At 38.6% G+C, this 12,189-nt stretch overlaps 1 protein-coding gene across 2 annotated transcripts in view; it reads left to right on the top strand.

The window, feature by feature from the left end:
* Nucleotides 1-12,189, top strand: part of LOC148371051 (uncharacterized) — a 54,930-nt gene that overhangs the window by 24,504 nt on the left and 18,237 nt on the right. The window contains exon 3 of one of the 2 annotated variants that reach the window (XM_088328926.1): nt 11,110-11,194. The exons of the other annotated variant lie outside the window; for it this stretch is intronic. Coding sequence (XP_088185052.1) covers nt 11,122-11,194 — 73 coding nt within the window. The 5' untranslated portion in view covers nt 11,110-11,121. The remainder of the gene's footprint in view (nt 1-11,109; nt 11,195-12,189) is intronic. 2 annotated transcript variants of the gene reach the window in all.

The raw sequence follows: 12,189 nt of genomic DNA, 5'->3' as shown, positions 1-12,189 counted from the left end.
GTGCCGTCTCCTGAAAAAACGACAAAACAATTTAAAATAAGTATTGAGCTTTAATTTTTTTCTCTCGCGCTGTCGGCAGGGCTTTGATCCTCAATTACTTTAAAATACGTACAGAGTTTGAATTTGTTCTCTCTTTTCTCTCTCTCTCTCTCTCTCTCTCTCTCTCTCTCTCTATCTATCTATCTATCTATCTATCTATCTATCTATCTATCTATCTATCTATCTATCTATCTATCTATCTATCTATCTATCTATCTATCTATCTATCTATCTATCTATCTATCTATCTATCTATCTATCTATCTATCTATCTATCTATCTATCTGTGATTCTCATTCTGTAAGTTGACAAGTCCATTCCAATGAAGGTCACCCCAAAAAAGAATTGCAACATTTTCTCTTTATGGGTGGCTCTGGTCCCCAGTAACCGCGAAAATTAAAAGATCTCTTTCTTGGGTGTTTTTTAAATTGGACCTTGGCACCCGTCTTTATCAGTCCAAGCAATTTACCGAAGTACTGTTGAGAGACAAGAGCTCCACTAAGTTGGAGATTGCTCAAAAAAGAAACTTTCTTTCGATCCTCGTGGCTAGAACCTAAAAAAGTGTTTGAAGTTGTAGTTGTTAAGGCCAGAGGCTCTGGGATTAGCCATTTCCTCATATTTGTGCTTAACATATGACCTCATAGTCTGAGGAGACACGGTGAATAGTATTGACCTCGGCAAAATAAGTGACACAAGGAAGTATTTCATAGAGAAGCCACAGTGCAAGACGTTTTGTGTTGTTTCGGAAACTTCTTTGACAATTTGATGAGCCCACCAGGAGGATAACCCCTATGACCTCTGTGTTCAACTTTGATCCACAAACCTGTTTCCTGGGGCTCTTTTGACAGACAGGGTCAAGAATTGAGTGTTGGGCCACCCGAGTATCATTTTCGATGGAGGCCATGTAAAAATGGAAGGGGAGACACCAGGCTCCCGACGCAGACATGCCCCGATGAAGAATGTGGATAAGAGTGTCAGAAAATTCCAGATAGCAAGTGCCCAGATTGATATCGCGGACTTCGAGCTTTTTAGCACGTGCCACATGTTACACAACATAAGGCACTCACTCTCACAGTCTTCTGAAAACCAGCGTAACACATATTTCATACTTCAAAAACATGACTGTCACATTAGGTAAGAGCACCGCATCCCTGCAAGTTTCCTCTAAAATAGGAAGATTGTGCTCTCTGCTCACCTTGTGCCTCGTTAAGAATAACAAACAGGCCCAGATTAATCGTGCCCTGTTTTCCAATGTCGCTCAGTCCTGCTGCTGTTCTTTTCCTCAGGAAGAGGGTCAATGAGACGAGCAAGACGTGTCCTTTGGCCTCATGCAGGGGGATATTTACATTGTTATGTTAGGATGTCTGCAATACGGCAAATCTCGTTTTTGGCTGTTTTGCTAACCAGATAAAAAACCCTGACTCGGACACCCGGCAAAATGTAACGACATAACAACACCAATCGGACACAGTAGGCAGGATGCACTAGGCTAAGTAAATAATGAGCGGGGCTTTGATAAATGTGTCATTGAGCGCGGGTTTGTGTTTTTATCTTTTGTTTCAATGCTAAAAACAGAACTTAATTTAAAACCCTTGATTACTTTGTGATCAATCGGACAAAATAAGACTTACTTTTCAAACACTGCTTTCTAAGACCAAAAACTACTTTATTTGAAATGAAGCGTAAACATAAATTATTATTCAGTTACTGGTTTGGCCCAGAAAATAAGCAAAACGGTTTCTCTTTATCGTCAAAAAAAAAAAGAATAAAATTACTGGTGTCTGGTCATAATAATTACGTTAAGTAAAACCCAATTAAATGCATGATTATAAAATTTAAGGTTGGTGTTTTCACACTTAAGATTGGTCAATGATATATGAAAAGAGTCACTTACACGTTTCTGGAAAAATATTAGCCTTAGCAAAATGTGACCTGAGATTCCACAAAATGTTTTTTTGGATTCAACACAAAAATACAAAGTTTTGTATATTAGAAATAACATAAATTGGTCAGTATTTACTGTTGAGAACTAAGATCTGTATAATTTCTTATCCAAAAGCTATGTATGCGATCCATTTATTTATGCAAATTTTTTTTTACCATTGAATTAATTCAAAAAATAAAATAAATAATAAATAAAATTACTTTTGAATCTTTATACGCTTAACATTTTACTTTACTTTTACAATTCCTTAGAAAATATCGCTTTGGGCCTTTCCTTATACAAATCATTGCGATTGTGTATTAGTATGTTGCATGCAGTCGTAGTGAATGTCTTCTGTAACAGCTGTTGGAGTAGCACATTCCACTCATAATTGTATCTTAGGCAAAGTTCACAAGCTCAATTACGATTTTTGGGGGTGAGATCTTTCAGATTTCCAACTAAATGTGACTTGTATGCATGCGGCTTGATCTCTTGTGTGAACGCCACAAATGTCCCACATGCGCAGAAGAGGACTAGTTGAACTTTGGGGTAGTGAAATTGTTTGCACTGATTTATTATAACTATAATTATGATAATTACTCTAAACATTTGGTTTTAATATGAAATTATTACCAGATTTCCTTTGGATGTGTCTTAACATTTTATGTCTAGTTCACATCGGAATTTTTATAGGATTCAGTCTTGGCCTCCAAAATTTCCAGAATTTATTTAAACTAAGTGGTCCAAAAATGAAACCTTGTAGAACCCCGCATATGACCTTCTTTTAATCAGATTTCTGACTTTATACTTAGACGTATTAGTCCTTATTAAAATTTTGAATCAATCAAAAATGTTTTGTCTCAAGAGCCCACTTGATAATATTTATTATTTCGCCAGAACTACAGACAAAAGAACAGTACAAGATTTAGTATACCGTATTTTCCGCACTATAAGGCGCACCTAAAAGTCTTATTTTTTTTCAAAAGCTGACCATGCGCCTTATAACACAGTGCGCCTTATATATGGCTCAATATTAAATTCGCAAGGTCTCGCAACTACGAGAAACAGCCGCCGACTCCATTTTTCGCGCTGTGCATACTGGGAAATATTAAACGATTGGTAGTTGCCGGGGCTCGTGTTGTATTTGTTTACTAAGTGGCAAAATGGCTACTCCATTAAACTGCTTAATTCATATTCAACAAATACAGTATTTGTCTGAATCCAGGGTTATGACTGGTGAAGATGTAAAGCACAATTTACCTTAAACAAACGCAGAATTATTCAGAATGTCACGTTTGAGAGAGAGAGAGAGCGAGAGAGAGAGAGCGAGATTCTCTTTCATACGTGCATTTGTATAAGAAAATGGCTCCTGTTAAGAGACACGCGTACAACGCCGAGTTTAAACTCAAAGCGATCAGTCACGCAGCACAACACGGCAATAGAGCGGCAGCGAGAGAGTTAAACTTAAATGAATCGATGGTACGGAAGTGGAGAAAGGATGAAGATAAGCTCCGCCAAGTAAGGAAAACTCAACAAAGTTTCCGTGGCAATAAAGCAAGATGGCCAGAGTTAGAGGAGACACTTGAACAGTGGGTTGTTCAACAAAGAGCGGCAAGCAGAAGTGTCAGTACGATAACTATACGTATGAAGGCAACAGCGCTGGCACAAAAACACCGGACGTGTTGGATGGCCCATTCACTGAGATATGGTCAATTCGAACACAGCAGAAGAAGAATTCGAGGGATTCGTCGATGAGGAGCTTATAGAGTGATCTTTGTTTTTCTTTTGTGTGTTTACGTTTTACATTTTACAGTTATTATGTTATTGCTTTGCACTCGTTGTTTTTGCACATTACGAGTGTCACTTTATTGCGATTGCACTAACGTTTCATTTAAAATAACAGTATCAGACGTTTTTTTCTTTGCGTGTTGACTAAATGGACAAAAAATAAAATGTTATGCCGATGTTGTTCAAAGATGTTAAAGATGTGTCACGAAAATGCTTTACCTCAGAGAAAATAATAAAACGGCTGTTTATTTATTTTGGGAGTGAATGGAGTTGTGGAAAGCTTGTTTGTTAATAAAGTTTGACCTTTTTGAATGCTTTGTTGACATTCCCTTGAGCGTGGCAACATCTAGAGGTTGCATAAAGTAACTACATTCTCTACTGTAGTCAAGTCGTCACATTTATTTACCGTAAATAGCCCTTAATCCCAAAAATGTCTCGAAGGACTGCACAGGATTACAATTACAAAATTGCACAATTACCTGATCTTGAACCAGCATGCACTTATAGCGCCTTATAATGGGGTGCGTCTTATGTATGGCATAAGTTTTAAAATATATCATTCATTGAAGGTGCGCCTTATAACATGGTGCGCCATATAGTGCGGAAAATACGGTATATAGTAAATGATAATAAAACAAAACAAAATCAGATTGGAACGATTTGTGTATCCTAGACCCATAGAAACATTTTACTATTTTGGAACATGCTGGTTAGTGTTTACAAGCTGCCAAGTGACAACTGTCTCAATTCATATCGCCGCCAAAGGAAATGATGTTAGCACAAAACATTACGTTTTCAGACCGCACCCAAACAAACATGATGCATGTTTATTTTTATTTTTTTCGAGACAACATTCTGATAGTTTCTCATTCCCATATAGATGAAACTGGAGTGTCGTGGGTCACACCTGCAAAGCGCTACTGTAACATCTGTGAGTGCGCAGGTGGTACAGTAGAAGCTTGCGCATCATGCAGCTGCCAGATGCTGAGCTCAGCATACGTAGATGAGTGACGCGTACGTCAGAGTCTGTGGCGGATAAGAGCCACAAAAGCTGGCACGCATCGTTTTTTGAAGCGCATCTGTTGACCTCGTGAACCTTCCTTGTGCTTTGTGGACTTAATTTTCCTGCGTGTGCAAATAGTCAGAAAGTCATCAGAAGGTAAAACGTATCCTGTCTCCAATGCACAAGGGTGGGCATACTACAGCCCGCTGGCCACATACGGCCGATTGAACAAAAAGTACAACTGCATATGGTTGTAAAAATCACTTGCCACTGTGTGACATGTAACACGTTCAAATCATATTTGTTTTGATTTGGAGAGAAAAAAAAACAAGAGGTAAATTACTTTTGTCTTAATTGATTTAACCGGCACTTATTTTCAAATGTCACACATAATAATGTTTAATCCTATTTAATGTAGAAACTGCATTGGTTGTTTTTATGCCTTTAGTTCAGGGGTAAGCAAAATGTTTGAGTCACGGGTTGCATTTGGTGGAAAAATTTAGCACAGAGGCTTGTCCAGGAAGAAAAAAATGATTGATTTAATTTTTTTTTTAATCTGCTAATATTCTGAAATTCAATGCATTGTCAATACTCGAGGAAAACATAAAATTGACCTATGCACTTATTAAAACAAATAAATGCATGTGTTCATATTTCATTTTATATGTATTTATAAATTGATAAATTTCTTCAAATTGGTTTTGAAACACTCTGAATGAAAGTAAAGAAATAGATTAGGTCCTCGTTTTAAGCACTTAAGTTGACAATATGAGGGAGATCAAATATGCATAAAATACGATAAAAATATTGATAAACAAAATAAACACTTGCTTAAGAAAATGCAAGTGGATACAAATTTTGAAAAGCTGTTTGACTGTTGGCCTTGAGCACAGTACACGGTGATGCATAAAAAATATAGTTTTTTATAGGGGATACACAAAGGGACACTTGAGTCAAGTGGCACCAAAACAACAATATTTAATTAGTAGTACTTTATTTTACCAATTTATATATAATTCTAATATTTTTACCATTTTCTTTTGGCTGTAGTTTGCCCATTCCTGCTGTAGGAACATATAATACTTCTGTTTGGATATACTTAGTTTGTTTGACATATTTTGCTACAATGTTCGTAATGCCAAAGCAGGTCCAAAAAAATATGTATTTTTTTCACAATTGGCTCTAGAAACGAATAGATTGCGTCCATCGATTTTAAAAAGTTGCCATATTCAGATTCAGCGTATCTGAAAGTACTAGAAAAGTGTTCAACACCTAGACTGTACAGGGAGTGGAGAATTATTAGGCAAATGAGTATTTTGACCACATCATCCTCTTTATGCATGTTGTCTTACTCCAAGCTGTATAGGCTCGAAAGCCTACTACCAATTAAGCATATCAGGTGATGTGCATCTCTGTAATGAGAAGGGGTGTGGTCTAATGACATCAACACCCTGTATCAGGTGTGCATAATTATTAGGCAACTTCCTTTCCTTTGGCAAAATGGGTCAGAAGAGGGACTTGACAGGCTCTGAAAAGTCAAAAATAGTGAGATATCTTGCAGAGGGATGCAGCACTCTTAAAATTGCCAAGCTTCTGAAGCGTGATCATCGAATAATCAAGCATTACATTCAAAATAGTCAACAGGGTCGCAAGAAGCGTGTAGAAAAACCAAGGCGCAAAATAACTGCCCGTGAACTGAGAAAAGTCAAGCGTACAGCTGCCAAGATGCCACTTGCCACCAGTTTTGCCATATTTCAGACCTGCAACATCACTGGAGTGCCCAAAAGCACAAGGTGTGCAATACTCAGAGACATGGCCAAGGTAAGAAAGGCTGAAAAACGACCACCACTGAACAAGACACACAAGCTGAAACGTCAAGACTGGGCCAAGAAAAATCTCAAGACGGATTTTTCTAAGGTTTTATGGACTGATGAAATGAGAGTGAGTCTTGATGGGCCAGATGGATGGGCCCGTGGCTGGATTGGTAAAGGGCAGAGAGCTCCAGTCCGCCTCAGACGCCAGAAAGGTGGAGGTGGGGTACTGGTATGGGCTGGTATCATCAAAGATGAGCTTGTGGGGCCTTTTCGGGTTGAGGATGGACTCAAGCTCAACTCCCAGTCCTACTGCCAGTTTCTGGAAGACACCTTCTTCAAGCAGTGGTACAGGAAGAAGTCCGCATCCTTCAAGAAAAACATGATTTTCATGCAGGACAACGCTCCATCACACGCATCCAAGTACTCCACAGCGTGGCTGGCAAGAAAGGGTCTAAAAGAAGAAAAACTAATGACATGGCCTCCTTGTTCACCTGATCTGAACCCCATAGAGAACCTGTGGTCCCTCATCAAATGTGAGATTTACAAGGAGGGAAAACAGTACACCTCTCTGAACAGTGTCTGGGAGGCTGTGGTTGCTGCTGCACGCAATGTTGATCGTGAACAGATCAAAGCACTGACAGAATCCATGAATGGCAGGCTTTTGAGTGTCCTTGCAAAGAAAGGTGGCTATATTGGTCACTGATTTGTTTTTGTTTTGTTTTTGAATGTCAGAAATGTATATTTGTGAATGTTGAGCTGTTATATTGGTTTCCCTGATGAAAATAAATAATTGAAATGGGTATACATTTGTTTTTTGTTAAGTTGCCTAATAATTATGCACAGTAATAGTCACCTGCACACACAGATATCCTCCTAAAATAGCTAAAACTAAAAAAGCCCCACTCCAACTTCCAAAATATTCAGCTTTGATATTAATGAGACTTTTGGGTTCATTAAGAACATGGTTGTTGTTTAATAATAAAATTAATCCTCAAAAATACAACTTGCCTAATAATTCTGCACTCCCTGTAGATTATGTTGACCGATGATCTTTACTCCACATGCATTGCCAAAGTGTTGGATGTAGACCAACTGTAGATGTATTGGCACAAGCAATAATGTAAACAAAATCAAATTAATCACTTCCCCCCCACCCAGCTGCTCAGCCAATATTTCTAACTCAATGCGGCTCGTACTCAAAAAGTTTGCCCATCGCTGGTTTAGCACCATAATATCTTTCTTTGACACTAGAGTGCATGATACTTTAAACGTCATAAGTCAGAGCTTGTAAAGTACCACCAAACCCTTGTTCTGAATAATTATCATAAAACAGGAAGTATTCGATTCAGTAGCGTAAATAAACTGACCATTTATTTAGATAATTGTGTATTTCAAATTTCAACCGAAGCAGAGCATGCCATTGTCTGCTAGCTTATTGATTAATACGTACTGCATACGATTAGTTTCACATTTTCTAGTATGATGCTAATTTGTTACATTGTGAAACTGACACAAGAGTTGGCTATTAACAAAAGTTAATCATTCAAAATAAGACCATTTTACAAATGTCTGATAGCTTATCGATAAAAACACATGATTAACGTAACATTTCCTTCTGGATATGAAACAATTGATTTATTGATAACCTGTGTATGATATTTTGGCTTTCACAGTTCTTAAGAAAACAAAACAAAAATTTACCGTAACTTATATATTGGATTTATCTACTGAAAAACTTACTTTAATTACAAAAACTTGATCATCCATTTGTTAGTCTAAGTTTAGGTTAACATTTGTTGTGATTAGCCAACATTCCCAATTGTAGTTTTATTTTTTACTTTTATATGTAAAAAGAACATTTCTGAAATTACTTCTCATTACTTCAAATCTGGGTCTTTTTCCTACTGCAATGAGGTGCGGAACATGTATCTGCGTACTCAACCCGTGCACGTTATAACTTGCAGAAAATGTAAAACATGGTGGCTTCATCTCACTGCTGAATAACAAAAAAAACACATTTATGTGTTAAGTTACAAAGTTTCTTAGCCACATCTGCATCAATTACAGGCATTGAGGGTTCTTTTAAATCTTTTATATAACAATTTGTTTATGGCCTTACCACCCTAAGAATTCCTGATATCAGGAAGCTAAGTATGGTCGGGCATGGGTAGTACTCTGATGGGAGACCACCTGGGAATACTAGGTGCTGTAAGTAGGACATTTGACACATGCTCTCCTGCGACAACACTGACTGTACCAGCCGCCCTGTGCCCCCTCCTGGTACAGTCAGTGAAAATGAATTTCCCTAAGTGGACCAAATACATTGAATTATCATAGAATAACCTAAAGAGAAAGAAAGAGTTGGACTCCGGGGCACATATTACGAAAAAAATAACAGAACTTATTGCATAAATAAGTACCTCAGATTTCCTTATTTCCTATTTTCAGTGAGCCATGTTTGGGTTAGACATGTGTGACATTGTCAACTGGATTGCTAACTGTTAGACTATTGTTTAGGACGAAAAAACGAAATCTCCCTCTTTCTGATGCAGGTGCTCACAATCTTGTTTTGTTCGCCGGAAAGATAGCATTCAGGCTAGTCAGAAGGTACAGGGGCAGAGCGACATTAGCGGTGTAGTGGTGTAGCCGTGTTGCGATGCTTGCGGCAAAAAAAAAGGAGACTGATTGGATAAGATGTGGCGATATCGTAAAGTGTAAACTTTCGTGTATGTGCGGGTTTATTTGGAAGTGTTAGTTGTTGCTTGCTGGTACAAGTTTTGTGGTAGGACACACACACGCAAACACTTTATTGTGTTTATTTATAGTGGCCCGTTGTAAGTTGCGAGCCATTGTTGGAGGCATTCAATTAATATCTCATATCATATCTCATATATACATATTTCGTGTAGCAGTACCAGGAAGTGAGAACAAACATGAAGAATAAAGAAGGAAAATGACGCGACAGGTAGCAGCTGACGGTCCTCGCATTTTCCACTTGCTAATCGTCGTTGCGTGGGGGCGTACGCCGAGGCGGACGCCGTGGCGACAAACGTCCGTCAGGGGAAACGGGCCCGAATGGAAATATGTGTGGAATGTGATGCAAAGAGTCCCCGAAAAGTTCCATCAACACAGCCAACGATAATGACTGTTACCGTAATCTTATCAGCAGCGCAACAGGAAGCGCCGCTCGCGGTCTAACCATCGCTTATGGACCTCATCTGTTTTGATGTTATTTAACGTCTGGTTTATCAAGGTTTTGTTTGTCTTTGAATGCTCGAAAAGATAGAAGCTAAAGAGTTTTGCGTCTGTAAATAAGGAAGGAACCGTTTTCGGAAACTTGTCTCTACATGCTGTGGTGTGGTGCATGTTGTTGACGCCTAGATCAAATATTTATGCCCTCCAACCAGTGGACCTTAAGTGCTCCCTGTTATTGAATTTTTTTTGTATACCTGCAGTACATGCAATTTCAGTAATGTGAACCAGCCTTGAATTGTTATTTGGATAATACAATTTTTACATAATTTCATTGCCACCGTGTAATAAGGTGAAAAAAAATGTCAAATTTGCTGAATTTTGCAATTCCAAAATATCAATACTCATGATATCAGTTATTAAAATGGCAGCTGAAGGAGAAATTATTTATGGACGAGCGCTGATATCATTACATTTTGGAACAAGAAATTACATTTACAAAGATCCGTCGCTACTTTGCGCTCAAGTTATCGCTGGTTCACTCTTTCGTCGGAAAATAAACAAAATGAAACAAAAAGATTGAATAAAGGAAAAAATTGTGAATGTTTACTGCACCTCAAGGAACATATCAGACCGCCAAGATTCACGCCTATCCGCCAGCATCCTTTGACTTGAGATTTCCGATGTCAATTGGCCAATTCATATCATAGCGTACTCTGACCGTACACCTGCTCGGCGTTTTTACACCTTGCTGAGAAGATTTTGTGTCCCACTCCCTTCATCATGCCCCCAAAAAGATGAATCTTTCCCTTTCCCCTCTTTCTCTCTCTCTTGTTTGCTATCAGTTGGCAAGGCTTTTAATCAAGGTGCGCTCTAAAACTAATGTACTCACTCACTGTTGGGAAGTTGTCAGGTCTTTTGGATAAAGGTTTGCCGTACCAAAAACATTGTCTAATCTAAATTACTGAATACTTTTGAAATCAAACTATTTTCTATTTGTACTCTCTCTCTCTCTCTCTCTCTCTCTCTCTCTCTCTCTCTCTCTCTCTCTCTCTCTCTCTCTCTCTCTCACTCTCTCACTCTCTCACTCTCTCACTCTCTCACTCTCTCACTCTCTCTCACTCACTCTCAGTTGTTAGGCCAGCAAGTCTGCTCTAATGAAAGCTGCTCAAAAAATGAAAAAAAAAAAAAAAAAAAAGTGCAACACTAAACCGGGGATCTTCACTTTTCGTGGGTGGTTCCGGTCCCAATTAGCCGAGAAAACCGAGGGATTGCTGTATATTAAATTGCCATTGGATTCATGGAATTTTATGCAAAAATATTATTTTGGAATTTGTACCTTTTATCAGTAAGATGGATTGATGGAGAGGATGGTTGAGGAGCGAATGTTGAAGAGGATCTACAGAGCAGGAGTAAGGGGAAGGAGACCAAGAGGTAGGCTGCTATAGCTCTTGTTGATGATAGGAATGAGTGGAGGGGTGAGTGGGATGTTTAGACATGTTCTAAGGGATGGGCAGGGCACCTGTATGATGCGGCAGGGGTAAACCAGTGAAAGCTTTCGGGCCCTGCTGTTGAACAGAAGAGTGTGTTGTGTCACCCCGACCCAAGTGACACGGCCGCTTTCTTGTGTCCCGTTTCATCTGGAGGGACGAAAGCATGACCAACTTGGGTGCTGAGGTGCTTAACTTGTTTGGGTGTTTGGGCATTTGGGTTGGCCATGATCCAAAAAGTTGTGTGTTTTTTTGCTACTTTTTCCCTTTTTTATTTTCTTTGTTTTGTATGTGTCTGTCTTGCTGTCGGTCACCCCTGTCGAGGGATATGACCAAGCTAGATAGATAGATATAAATTAGTAAGAGTCTTTTTGAGGGGAGGGATTTTATGTAATTGTGATATCAGGATCAGTACTGGGTCAAAACCCAATTTGACTTAAGTGTGAACTAATCTATTACCTGGGTTCATTTGACCTAAGCTACAGGATTGTTATAAAAAGCCCTACCCTAAAGTTCATTCATTTTTATTTGTAATAAAAGGGTCAATTTGTTAAAAACAATTAACGTAGTTTTGAATTTAAATAAAATTGTATTCAAAGAGTAGATTGTTCCTTTTAAAAGCCCCCCAAAATATGTACATTTCTGGAAAAAAGTGAGTCAAGTTGCAAAGAGCAACCCTAAAACTGGGTCATTTTGTTTAGAAAACCTCTAAAATATGGAGTTTGCTCATACAAAACTACCTAGACATTTGGATTACATTGGATCAGTCCATCCTTTTTACCCCTTTTTGCGTGTGTAGACAGAGCACAGAAAAAGTGTCCCCCTGCAATGTAAGCTAACACTTTTGGCAAAGAGCCAAGCAAAAAAGCGGTGCATGTCGCTTTAAGAGCTTGTCCTCATTTATTTTGCAGCAAAACTGCAAAGGTTTGTGCGCTTGTC

The sequence above is a fragment of the Urocampus carinirostris genome, chromosome 2 (assembly GCF_059441175.1).
Source record: "Urocampus carinirostris isolate Australia breed hairy pipefish chromosome 2, RoL_Ucar_1.0, whole genome shotgun sequence".
Taxonomy (NCBI): domain Eukaryota; kingdom Metazoa; phylum Chordata; class Actinopteri; order Syngnathiformes; family Syngnathidae; genus Urocampus; species Urocampus carinirostris.
This window is presented reverse-complemented; position numbering and strand designations above follow the sequence as displayed.